Raw genomic sequence first — 13,802 nt, 5'->3', positions numbered from 1 at the left:
GTTATAACTAGTTCAGATGTGGCCATTGTGGACATATTTCAACATCATTTATGGTCTCATTTAGACATAATTACTTTGACTATTGCTGTCAGATGATCTTAGTGAGAATTAACAGGGGTTTAGATGTTGATATTTGTTTAATTTGAAGTGTCACCATTGTGGTGATCAGTGTTTGCTTTAGTTGGGCTCTTGGTCCCCGTTTCTTTTACTTTAACTTTTCTTTGGCTGCTGTAACAGTGTGTTTGTGTAACACAATTGTTGTGGCAGAGAAAACCTAGAAAAAGTATGAGGTGTTATCAGCTCAATGTTGATGATGACATAATCATCATAAAATGAGCATCTAATATTGTGTTTAAAGTTTGTGTTTATATTTGGCATTAATAACCACCAACCTTGTGGAACTGCATTATTGGTGCCAAAAGCATTAAAATGATCACTTATTTGAAGGTATATAAAGCATGTGCACATGATGTTTTGAGCAAGTGTATCATATAGTTACACACAGACATCAAGATTGTGCATATGATTCACAACAATGGTGACAATTAAAAAAAAAAGCTTCATGCTGCAATGCATGATGGGTAGCTTTCATAGTACAAAACTCATCCTTAATTCCCAAGCTTTTTTGTTTTGATTGTCACTGTTGTTGTGATTCATATCCAAAATCTTGATGTCTGTGTGTGACTATATGATACACTTGCTTAAAACATGTGCACATGCTTTTTATACACCTTCAAATAAGTGATCATTTTAATGCTTTTAGCACCAATAATGCAGTTCCACAAGGTTGATGGTTATTATTGCCAAATATAAACACAAAACTTTAAACACAATATTAAAGACCCAGTTTGTGATGATTATGTCGTCATCAACATTGAGCTGATAACACCTCATACTTTTTCTAGGCTTTCTCTGCCACAACTATTGTGTTACACAAACACACTGTTACAGCAGTCAAAGAAAAGTTAAAGTAAAAGGAACGGGGACCAAGAGCCCAACTAAAGCAAACACTGATCACCACAATGGTGACACTTCAAATGAAACAAATATCAACATCTAAACCTCTGTTAATTCTCACTAAGATCATCTGACAGCAATAGTCAAAGTAATTATGTCTAAATGAGACCATAAATGATGTTGAAATATGTCCACAATGGCCACATTTGAACTAGTTTTTAAACTTGTACGAAGGTTCGATGAACGTCTATATCGGACGTGCAGAACACGTCAAAATAAGACGTCATATAAACTTTCATTCTGGCTCCTCATTGGACGTCATTTCAACGTCCGATTTTTGTAACAAAAACATTGAAAAGACGTCTTTCGGACATCATTTTGCTTAGTGGGTATATTCTATGATTTTAACTTTCCTTATACTGTTGAGAAAGGCACTGTCTGTTCATAACAGTGTCACGTTTAAAGTCCAAAGATGATGAAGATGAAGGCAGGTTAAGAGTTTCAAAATAGTAACAAGGTTTATTAACAGAAATTAACACCTCAAGAGTGCAGAGTAAACACCAACAATCCCAGACAAAGAATGAGTGAAGGTGAGGAACTTAAATACACATGGTGATGAACTAAATGATGAACAGCTCTGATACACTGAAACTGATTATGGAAGGAAAAGGAAAACAAAGGGACACAAGAACACAGCTGACTAAACAGACTAATAGAAAACTAAACCAAAACTGAGCATAACTGTGACTTACAGCTTTGTTTGGCCATAATAAACAGAATATTACTTAAACAAACAGAAACAAACAGACATTTCTCATGGATGTCACATGTGAAAACGATCATCTGCAGAGAGAAACTGCCATTCTGAAGACATCAGAGGACTGGAACTTCATTACATTATTTTATGTTGTTGTTTATTTATTAATTTATTAATTTTAAATATTCAGTTATCATGTATCATTTATGTATGCAGCTTGCAGTCCTTTTTAAATGTTTTTTTTTTTTTTTTTTACCAGATCAATATTTTCGTAAATAAAGTGGTAAATTATTATTATTATTATTTTGTGCAAACAAAGCATGCGCGTCGCAATGACAGCATTTATTTTTTGGATTAACTAACCCCTTTAAACACAATAAAGCACAACTGCAATTCGGCTATTTCAAACGTGAATTGTTGTTCAGATATTTTAGTAAACTAGGCCTACTTTAATTTACCATTTTCTTACTGCTTATTATTTTTTAATATTTGATAGAGCAGTGTGAATGCAGGAAGTGGAAACTGGACACTGTTTGAAACAAATGTAATAGGCCCTACATTTTGAAACTTAATTTACATTAGTCTTTAGTATTTTGTGAAGTTTAATACTGGTGTGATAATCTGAATGCAGTATTGTTGTGCTGTGTCGAATTTGAACACTTAAACTACAGTATATAAAACAAACTATTATTATTATTATTATTATAACCTTTGTTATATAAAACTAAAACTAAATGTTAAAACAAAGATCACGGGATATCAAAAGTAAATATACGTTAATCGTCAATGTTTCCGCCATTTTGGTTTGTTTGTCCTGTCTAAATATAATGATTTGTGTTTAAAATCCCGTGTAAAGAAGAGCATAAACATATAACGGTAGCAGCTGATTTTAATACCATGGTTGTATGAAGAATGAGTTCTGACCTTACCGCAAAATATGTGACAGTTTAAACACCCAGAGAAACAGGTTTAAAGCCTCGGAATGGCGTCTCTTCTCTTCCTACTCTTTTCCTTTCGTTTCTCCCTGGTAAAGGTGTGTCTTGTTTTCTTGTAACTCCACTAATATGGGAAACAAACTCACTCCCTCTAGTGGCGCAAAGAGAGAGAGAGAGAGAGAGAGAGAGAGAGAGAGAGAGAGAGAGAGAGAGAGAGAGAGAGAGAGAGAGAGAGAGAGAGAGAGAGAGAGAGAATGTGTGTTTGCTGTGTGTTTGGGGTTTAATTCCTCGAAATGGCGTCTATATTTAATCATTTACTTTCTACGTTCATCAGCTGGTTTTAACTCCACTGTATGGAAAATAAACTCCCTCTAGTGGCGGAGAGCGTCATCACAGTCTCAGTGGAGGACAACATATCTCAGTCTCAGAGTGGAAAGTCATCAGGAAAGTTTTATATGGTTCAGTGAGGTAAATAAATGATAGCTTTTTGTAGTCAGTTACCTCTCTATTACAGTGTGGTGTTTTGAAAATCTGACCTACGTCCTCAGGATGATCTCTTAAACTTTTTAGACTTTACACTTCACCAGTATAACAGAAACTGTGGACCAACAAAAGTCCAGACGTGTCACGTGACGCCCACAAAAGGTGTGCCCGGCTCTACCCTACTCGCTCATTATATTTTTGAATTCTGAACATAAAAAGAAAAAGTTGTATAGTGCACTACGCATTCTATAGCGAACTATATGTTCATATGTTACATAGTCATTTTATTTGTGAATAAAAGTTTTCTTTTTTTTTTTTTTTTTTTTTGTGCAACTACAACCCAGAGTGAGAACATGCAGCTGACACGAACAGTTATGGGTTATGAGTTATGATGCTCCATGAACAATCGTGCAAAGCATCATTGGATGCACTATTGGAAAAGGGTGAAACTTTGAGAGGCTGCTCACTGCAGAGCCATGGGTGGAGTGTGAAGTCCGGCTCCGCCTCTCTGAATGTAATTTGGGCCTAATGGGTGGAGCTAGAATATCTAACCACACCCTAACTCAACCCATAACCCTATTAGACGTCCAGAGAGTAATGGATCTGGATGTAGAGAGTATCTGGATGTAATTCGACTCTACAGTGAGCACTACTTGGAGAACTTTGAAAGGTTTGCACAAGATTGGGAGGAACAAAGAGAAATTAAGTATTCCTGGGAAACAGTAAGTCAGGCGAGACCCTTAAATGATAAGAGCAAGGAAGTGCTGACTCTACACGAAAACTCTCTCCAACCCGAAACGTAAGTACAGTTTTTAAAGATTTTTTTAGAGATAACGTTTGTTCTTTTGAACAACTTAGAAAAAACGTACTGTGACAAAAGTAGTATTTGCAAGTCTGCAACAATTTGGATTTACATTTAAAAGTAAAATTTTTGCCCATTGTTCTGTAATGGTATTTTAAACATTCGTACTAGATAATAATAAAAGGTCTGAATGTGGCAATATTTTAATAAAATAATATGTTAATGGCCTGTTTTAGCATTTGTACATGCGATATATATACATATTATGGCAAGCCGTTCAGGAAATAATTATATTTATAATATGAAGTCTGAATATAGAATGAAAGACTATATAGAATGAATGTCTGAATATATAAAACGAATGTCTGAATATATATAGAATGAAAGTCTGAATATATAGAATGAAAGTCTGAATATATAAAATGAAAGTCTGAATATATAAAATGAAAGTCTGAATATATAGAATGAAAGTCTGAATATATATATAAAATGAAAGTCTGAATATATAGAATGAAAGTCTGAATATATAAAACGAATGTCTGAATATATGGAATGAAAGTCTGAATATATAAAACGAATGTCTGAATATATGGAATGAAAGTCTGAATATATATAGAATGAAAGTCTGAATATATATAGAATGAAAGTCTGAATATATATAGAATGGAAGTCTGAATATATATAGAATGAAAGTCTGAATATATATAGAATGAAAGTCTGAATATATATAGAATGGAAGTCTGAATATATATAGAATGAAAGTCTGAATATATATAGAATGGAAGTCTGAATATATATATAGAATGAAAGTCTGAATATATATAGAATGAAAGTCTGAATATATATAGAATGGAAGTCTGAATATATATAGAATGAAAGTCTGAATATATATATAGAATGAAAGTCTGAATATATATAGAATGAAAATCTGATGTTATCAGATTGTTGTTGTGTTATTCATCTACTATTTTTTATACACATTTTGAAGTGAGGATAGGAGCAGGCTTCACTCAATGTGAATACTTTATCAACTTTAAGAGTGCTGGCCTAAATAATTGGAATACATAAAGAGGAGAGAGGCCGCACTATGCATATAAACTTTTATTTGCACAGACGCGTTTCGGCGTGCCTTCTTCAGTGTGCAACAAGGTAACAATGTAGCCAATCTTATATGCCCACACCCATTACCACACCCATATTAACACCAGCCAATGATGTTAAAATAATGAACCAGTCCAATAGTGTCACTAATGTTTCAAACAGTCCATTAATGAAAGACGTGTCTGTGCAGTCTCACTCACAATTCAGACTTTCATTCTATATATTCATACTTTCATTCTATATATTCAGACTTTATATTCATACTTTCATTCTATATATTCAGACATTCGTTTTACATATTCAGACATTCATTCTATATATATATATTCAAACTTTCATTTTATATATTCAGACTTCATATTATAAATATAATTATTTCCTGAACGGCTTGCCATAATATATATATATATTAGGGCTGTCAAAAGATTAATCACGATTAATCGCATCCAAAATAAAAGTTTGTGTTTACATAATATATGTGTGTGTACTGTGTATAATTCAATTTGTATATATAAATACACACACATGCATGTATATATTTAAGAAATATTTGCATACATATACTGTATATATTTATATATAATTTATATTATATATAAATATGATTTTTTTATATATAAATTACAAATTTTTCTTAAATATATACAAGCATGTGTGTGTATTTATATATACAAATTGAATTATACACAGTACACACACATATATTATTTAAACACAAACTTTTATTTTGGATGCGATTAATCGTGATTAATCTTTTGACAGCCCTAATATATATATATATATATATATATTAATGTTAGACCTTTATTAGACCAAGATATTGAAATGACTGATTGCAACGTGTGCCAGATTAATGTATAGTCCTAGACCATGCAAAACAGAAATTTTTCCTCATGATTACACAGTTTGATTCGTTTAATAATGTTGCAAGTCAAAATTATTTATACATTTTGCTTTGATGATATCTCTTGATCAAAATATTTTACATCACAAATAAAAAAGGGCGGTGGGGCTCGGGTACAAACCAAAAATGTAGGCCTGATTAATTAGTAATTAATTCAATTAATTGCATAGTAATATTTGCTTGGAAAAACAAATTAACCTTTTAAAAGACATTTCATTACGTTCATGTAAATTAGCTAATATAGATCAACCTACAAGTTTGGTTTTTATGCGTGTGATAAATTGATGTCCACTAGACTGTTGGACGATGGTCCCAGATCAGTCCCAGATCTAAGACTGTTTTGTCCTTTTTCTCCCAGTGACTCAAAATGGCCGCCACTAAAAGAGTGATGACTGAGGCACTTGAGGAGCTTGTTGAAACAGATCTCCAAGAATTGAAACCGCAGCTATGGAGTGGAGTGACGTCAGACATCAGCCCCATTCCTCAAGAAAAGCTGGAGAAATCTGACTGTATGGATGTGGTGGATTGTATGGTACAACAGTACAGTGATGATGCGGGCAGGATCGCAGTCCAAGTGTTGTGTAAAATCAAACAAAATGATCTTGCACATCGCCTTGAGTACTTAAGGAAGGTAAAGAAAAACCTGTTTATACTGGTTTAAAGACTATGAGTGTAATGCTCAATTATATATAGTTGAAAAAATAAAGATAAATGTACATTAATGGGACATTTTTCTGTACTTGAACATAGTATTCCCAATTTTATGTTATATATTGTATTAGAAAGGCAGAAAAAATATTTAGTGCAGAATTTCTATTGTTCTTTGTTCAATGGGCGGCTGGTACATCTTTAAATATATTGAATGATCTAAAACATGATGTGTGTTTTTCTGTCTTCAGCTCATCTGTCTGTTCAGGAGGAGAGCAGAGATGCTCCAGTGTCTGAGGAGCAGCCCGTCCAGTCCAGTGCGAGTCCAGTCCAGTCCAGTCCAGTCCAGTCCAGTCCAGTGCGAGTGCAGTCCAGTCGAGTCTAGTCCAGTCCAGTGCGAGTCCACACACAATGACTCCATGCAGCCGACAGTTGAAGACTGAAATTCTTACAAGAGAGAAAAAAGAAGCAAGTATCTCTGTTTCAAATCACTTTTGACTGATTTTGACATGGATCAGTGTTAACACTAATGCTCCTCCTAAGATACCCAACTCTAATGTTGCTCCAGACATTGGTTCTGTTGCTTCTGCTTTAATTCTGTTCGTTTTGGATTGTGTTTCATAGGTTTATATCCCAAAGGAAAAGTCTCAGAAGAAACGTTTAGCTCTGCTAATCACCAACATACAGTTTGAGCACTTAAAACACAGGGATGGAGCAGAGAGAGACGAGGAGAACATGGAGTGGCTGCTGAAGGCTCTGGATTATAGTGTTGAGAAATACACAAATCTCTCTGGAACTGTGCATACAGCCTCATGAAATTAATATTATTTATATAAATCAGTGAAAGTCTTTGGGATGTGCTGGAGGAGACTTTACAGAGTACTCGACTTTTGCATTGTCAATACAAGATCTTGATGCACCTCTTAATGGAAATAAGGTTTGTGATGTTATGTCCTATACACAAGAACATCCCAAAGACTTTCACTGAGGTTTAGCTCTGGACTCAGAGGAGCGGATTCATGTGTGGAAATGATTCTTCCAACCATTCTTTTCACAATCTGAGCCTGATGAATCTTGACACTGTAATCCTAGAATATGGGCATGCTGTGTCTTCCTACATGCTTGTTTAAGAAATAAAAAACACACACTCCATTGATTGGGTTAGAAGAACTGTCGCCAAACATATAACATGCTAGAAACATAATAATAACTGCAATAATGATCCAATCATATAATTTTAAGCATTTGCCTATTTAAAACAGTGACTTTTTTGTTTGATGAACAATATATATATATATATATATATATATATATATATATATATATATATATATATATATTTATTAATTTTTTTCACAGGAAATAGATACAGCAATCAAGGACTTCGCTGCACGTTCTGAACATGAAGACTCGGACAGCACCTTTGTGGTTATTATGTCTCACGGGAAAAAGACCTCATATAGTGAAGAAACCATTTTAGGTGTCAGCTATCATGAGGTGGAAAACCCAGATGATTACTTTCATGTTGACGACATCTACTTCGATCTGAACTCAGAGAAATGTCCTGCTCTGATTAATAAACCAAAGGTTATTCTGATTCAAGCCTGCAGAGGAGGTACGACATTACTGATAAAACTCAGTTTTCGTATTGCTATTTCCCGTTTTCTCTTTACCTTTTTCTTTATTTAGTACTGTATTGTGTGTCCATTTCTCTGTCCAGATCACCCAGGAGGTTCTTACTATTGCTCTGGTCGTTGTGTGCACGTGAGCAAAGAATTCGTCTGTTTTATGTCCAGCCCCCCTGGTCAGTTTACTGTATGTGACATGATTGCTGAAATTAGATTAATTTGTAGCTCGCACATGTGTTTGTCTGTTCACAAATGTCTGGTAAAAATTATTAAATGAATGATTTGATGTGTGACACCACTCAGATGTGTGACAAATAAAACAGTGCAGTTGTTTGTTTGTTATACATATAAATGCTTAACTTACCATTGATTTATCTCCACAGGTATCACTTCGTACAGAATTCGTATTGTAACGTAAATATATCTGACTCTGGGTCAATGCGAATTAGCTCAAGGATATGGGGAATTTGGAAATATTAATAATCATAACTCATGGTCATAATTCATAAATCACATATACATTTACTTTATCAGTTATCGAGATTACCTTGTTCTGTAACTGGTCTAGTCATCAGTCATTCGTCCAGCGAATAAATGTAAGATTATCACAGTTAAGAATGGGTATCCCTGTTTACAAACTCCAAGAAAGTTTATCTTCTGGCCGTGAACATAAAACTTTTGGGTTTATGAATTAAAACTACTCAAAGTAGTCTATAATATCGAGTGTGTAGCTTAATTAGATCTTTTGGCATTTCATTGACTTCATAAAGATGGATTTTCAAACACATAGACAGTCAAAGTATGAATGGGTTTTAATAAATGTCAAACTAGAGATTACATGAGCTTCAACTATAAACGTACGTAAAAATGCAAACAATAAAACAAACAAACATTTAAACAAACAAGAACATAAGAAATAACTGGTAGCTGGTAATTAGTAGCTGGTAATTATTACAGACAGAAACCTAATTTCAAGAGGCACCTGGGATCAGCTTTTAGAACTAGATGTACCGCATCGCGGTACAAAATATGACCGCCGCTCAGGCCTGCACTGGCTTTCCACAAAAATAAATGACGTGGAGTAATTTGGCTGTATTGTGTGTTTATGTATATACCTAAAAAAAGTAATAGTATGTGCATGTCTGTCTGTGTGTGTGTGTGTGTGTGTGTGTGTGTGTGTGTGTGTGTGTATGTGTGTGTGTGTGTTTGTGTATGTGTGTGTCTGTGTGTGTGTGTGTGTGTGTGTGTGTGTGTGTGTGTGTGTGTGTGTCTGTGTGTGTGTGTGTGTGTGTGTGTGTGTGTCTGTGCGTGTATGTATGTGTGCTTACATGTGTGCGCGTGTGTGTTTGTGTGTGTGTGTCTGTGCATGTGGATTTGTATGTGTGTGTATGGGTGTGTGTCTGTGCGTGTGGATGTCAGTGTGTGTGCATGCTTGCGTTTGTTTGTATTCCTGCATGTGTGTGTGTGACAGTATCATCCTAAACCAGCAACCCTTCGCTCAACAGCACCATCTACAGGCCGATGAGTGTACAGTCACTAAATGTGCACATAAATGAATTTATTTTATACCCCCCCATGGATGAAATTCTACAAAACTTAGCAGAGGATACCCCCAGAGGATGTCAAGTTAATCATACACATGAAATATGGTGCAGTTCTGAACATCTCCACTGAAGATAGGGGCGATTAAAGCAGAATAATATTGCATTTTCATTTTTTATGGGAGGGGCGCAAATCACAAATGAGTGATTATGGGCTAGGTTGATGTGGGCCCTTAAGAGCAACATACCATAAAAATTTCTTCATCCTCGGTGCCACGGTTCAGGTAGTTATTTAGGAAAAACTGCATTTTTTGGGGTTTGGGGGGGCCCAGCGAGCGCGGGGGGGGGGGGGTGGCCCCCCCAAACGAAATTTTTCCGTAGAAGTCTAGTGGGGCTACATGCCCACCAAATTTCATGTTCCCCGGTGTTTCGGTGTCCCTGGTATCGTTGACGAAAAATTTAAGGGGGCCCCAGCGCGGGGGGGGAAGTGGCCCCCGGGGACCAAACGAAATTTTTCCGTAAAAGTCTAGTAGACCAACATACCATAAAAATGTCTTCATCCTCGGTGCCACGGTTCAGGTAGTTATTTAGGAAAAACTGAATTTTTTTGGGTTTGGGGGGGCCCAGCGCGGGGGGGGAGTGGCCCCCGGGGACCAAACGAAATTTTTCCTTAGAAGTCTAGTGGGGCTACATGCCCACCAAATTTCATGTTCCCCGGTGTTTCGGTGTCCCTGGTATCGTTGACGAAAAATTTAAGGGGGCCCCAGCGCGGGGGGGGAAGTGGCCCCCGGGGACCAAACGAAATTTTTCCGTAAAAGTCTAGTAGACCAACATACCATAAAAATGTCTTCATCCTCGGTGCCACGGTTCAGGTAGTTATTTAGGAAAAACTGCATTTTTTTGGGTTTGGGGGGGCCCAGCGCGGGGGGGGAGTGGCCCCCGGGGACCAAACGAAATTTTTCCTTAGAAGTCTAGTGGGGCTACATGCCCACCAAATTTCATGTTCCCCGGTGTTTCGGTGTCCCTGGTATCGTTGACGAAAAATTTAAGGGGGCCCCAGCGCGGGGGGGGAAGTGGCCCCCGGGGACCAAACGAAATTTTTCCGTAAAAGTCTAGTAGACCAACATACCATAAAAATGTCTTCATCCTCGGTGCCACGGTTCAGGTAGTTAATTAGGAAAAACTGCATTTTTTTGGGTTTGGGGGGGCCCAGCGCGGGGGGGGAGTGGCCCCCGGGGACCAAACGAAATTTTTCCTTAGAAGTCTAGTGGGGCTACATGCCCACCAAATTTCATGTTCCCCGGTGTTTCGGTGTCCCTGGTATCGTTGACGAAAAATTTAAGGGGGCCCCAGCGCGGGGGGGGGAAGTGGCCCCCGGGGACCAAACGAAATTTTTCCGTAAAAGTCTAGTAGACCAACATACCATAAAAATGTCTTCATCCTCGGTGCCACGGTTCAGGTAGTTATTTAGGAAAAACTGCATTTTTTGGGGTTTGGGGGGGCCCAGCGCGGGGGGGGAGTGGCCCCCGGGGACCAAACGAAATTTTTCCTTAGAAGTCTAGTGGGGCTACATGCCCACCAAATTTCATGTTCTCCGGTGTTTCGGTGTCCCTGGTATCGTTGACGAAAAATTTAAGGGGGCCCCAGCGCGGGGGGGGAAGTGGCCCCCGGGGACCAAACGAAATTTTTCCGTAAAAGTCTAGTAGACCAACATACCATAAAAATTTCTTCATCCTCGGTGCCACGGTTCAGGTAGTTAATTAGGAAAAACTGCATTTTTTTGGGTTTGGGGGGGCCCAGCGCGGGGGGGGAGTGGCCCCCGGGGACCAAACGAAATTTTTCCTTAGAAGTCTAGTGGGGCTACATGCCCACCAAATTTCATGTTCCCCGGTGTTTCGGTGTCCCTGGTATCGTTGACGAAAAATTTAAGGGGGCCCCAGCGCGGGGGGGGGAAGTGGCCCCCGGGGACCAAACGAAATTTTTCCGTAAAAGTCTAGTAGACCAACATACCATAAAAATGTCTTCATCCTCGGTGCCACGGTTCAGGTAGTTATTTAGGAAAAACTGCATTTTTTGGGGTTTGGGGGGGCCCAGCGCGGGGGGGGGAGTCGCCCCCGGGGACCAAACGAAAGTTTTCCTTAGAAGTCTAGTGGGGCTACATGCCCACCAAATTTCATGTTCCCCGGTGTTTCGGTGTCCCTGGTATCGTTGACGAAAAATTCAGTAAGGTGACGAAAAAAAAAAAAAAAAAAAACTTTGACAATCCCTATATGACCGCTTTCACTAGCTACGCTAGCGGCGGTCATAATTATCAGTAGGCCTACTTGCAAGTTTGTTCTCTGTTCGAGTGATGCTGAGAGGCAGGAAGCGCGGACGGTGTCCTGTTGGTGCTGCGTCTTCCGGTGTCGCGGGAAAATTAAAAGGCTCACTGAATGTAACGTTTACTGGAAAATAAGATTCATCTCCCGTGAAGGAAGAGGCAAATATATATAACTTAGTTGCAAAGAACGGCAGCTACGACTCGAACATGTGTTTGTCCGAGGGAGAAGGCCGGAGCCTTTTCAGATGTTCCTTGGAGAAGCGTTGCGCGGGGGAGAAGAGGCAGAAGGTGAGAGCGAGAGAGAGAGGGAGGAGAGGGTCTCTACTTTTAAAGGACATCTGCTTACGCCCTCTTTTTGGGACAACAGCCAATCGTATCTTCTGATCTGAAGCGGGAAAAAGTTCCTTTGTTTGTGAAGAAACGCCTACTTTGACTATGTCATGTGAGAGATAGAATTCGTATTTTCTCTTTCAGAAAGATAATACCCATAAGAATACATTTCATTGTAATCTCATACATATATGCAATTCCGTGAGATCACTACGATTAGAATGATACCAGAAATGGTGTGTACAGAATATGGGAATACAGATATGCATTTCAAATGTAGAATTCTGAGCATTTTAGGTGTCAATGGGGTTTATGCACAGCTGCACTACTTCCTGAACTTCAGCCAGCTCTTTGTTTCCTGTCTACCATTATTGGACAAACTGATTAATCCAGGTGTGCCTGACCTCAGTAACAATAATCAGACACACCTGGATTAATCAGTTTGTCCAATAATGGCAGACAGGAAACAAAGAGCTGGCTGAAGTTCAGGAAGTAGTGCAGCTGTGCATAAAGCCCATTGATTTCTATGATAGAACATAGACATCTCAATCTGCCATGGAAATTATACACACATAAAAATACATATCAAAAGCATTGCTATTGGATCATATGTGGAAATTTCTGTTTCAAAGTCCACGAGTGTTCTTGTGCGTGTGTGTGGAATATCTGGAATGTCTTTGAGGCTTGTCACGTGATTCAAAGGCATGTGGGTTTTAGAGAGAGAGGGAATTTTAAACAACAGGGTTCTTTCTGTTTAAGGCAATGTGTGACTTAAATGTCTCTCTAGAGAGCCATAAAGTTGCTATTTGACAGTCCAAGCAGACTTAGAGGCGTCAGTGCAGGACGTGAACAGACCTCTTGTCTTCTCAGACAACGAAGGATGTGTTTGCGAGATCAGGATTCACTAATTTGAAAAGCAGCTGACCGGATGTCATTGTCATTGTTGCTACAGTATCAAAGGATCTTTTTTTGTCAATTACATCGTGGAGGTGTTCTGTGAAAGGGCTCATAATGATGACATCATGGAACTGTTCAGGAAGGTAAATAAAGAAATAGTATTTACTATTTATTTACCCCTGTTCATTTTTGATTGTTTAACCCCCTGGGCCGGCGGTATCACCAGTGATACCAGCTCGCTTTTTTTTTTATCAGTTCAAAAGAGATTCATTTTGCTCTGTTGACTTTGATATTACAAACACGTTTCATACATCAATCGATTCTGTTAAATGTGTATTATTTTTGTGTATACTCACAATAAAAACAAAGTGTTTTGCTTTTTGCCAAATAAAGAAAAAATATAGCTGCGAGCAGCGATTGTGGGCCCAAGCCGGTGGCACCGCCACCCTGGTGCCTTTAGTTACACTAAAGGCACCGGGGTGGCGGTGTCACCGGCTTG

General features: G+C 38.1%; 1 protein-coding gene across 1 annotated transcript; it reads left to right on the top strand.

Annotated features, from left to right (window-relative positions):
- Positions 1-6,306: 6,306 nt before the first annotated feature.
- On the top strand, positions 6,307-13,216 carry LOC309494756 (caspase b-like; the record flags this gene model as incomplete). Its single annotated transcript, XM_082164166.1, has 5 exons — positions 6,307-6,570; positions 6,839-7,018; positions 7,212-7,385; positions 7,947-8,202; positions 13,194-13,216. 5 exons carry the CDS (start codon positions 6,307-6,309, stop codon positions 13,214-13,216), a joined length of 897 nt encoding a protein of 298 aa, XP_082020292.1.
- Positions 13,217-13,802: the final 586 nt, after the last annotated feature.

The sequence above is a fragment of the Leuciscus leuciscus genome, assembly GCF_965113295.1.
Source record: "Leuciscus leuciscus genome assembly, chromosome: 3".
Lineage (NCBI taxonomy): Eukaryota > Metazoa > Chordata > Actinopteri > Cypriniformes > Leuciscidae > Leuciscus > Leuciscus leuciscus.
The sequence above is the reverse complement of the archived record's forward strand: the minus strand, read 5'-3'. Positions and strand labels throughout refer to the sequence as shown.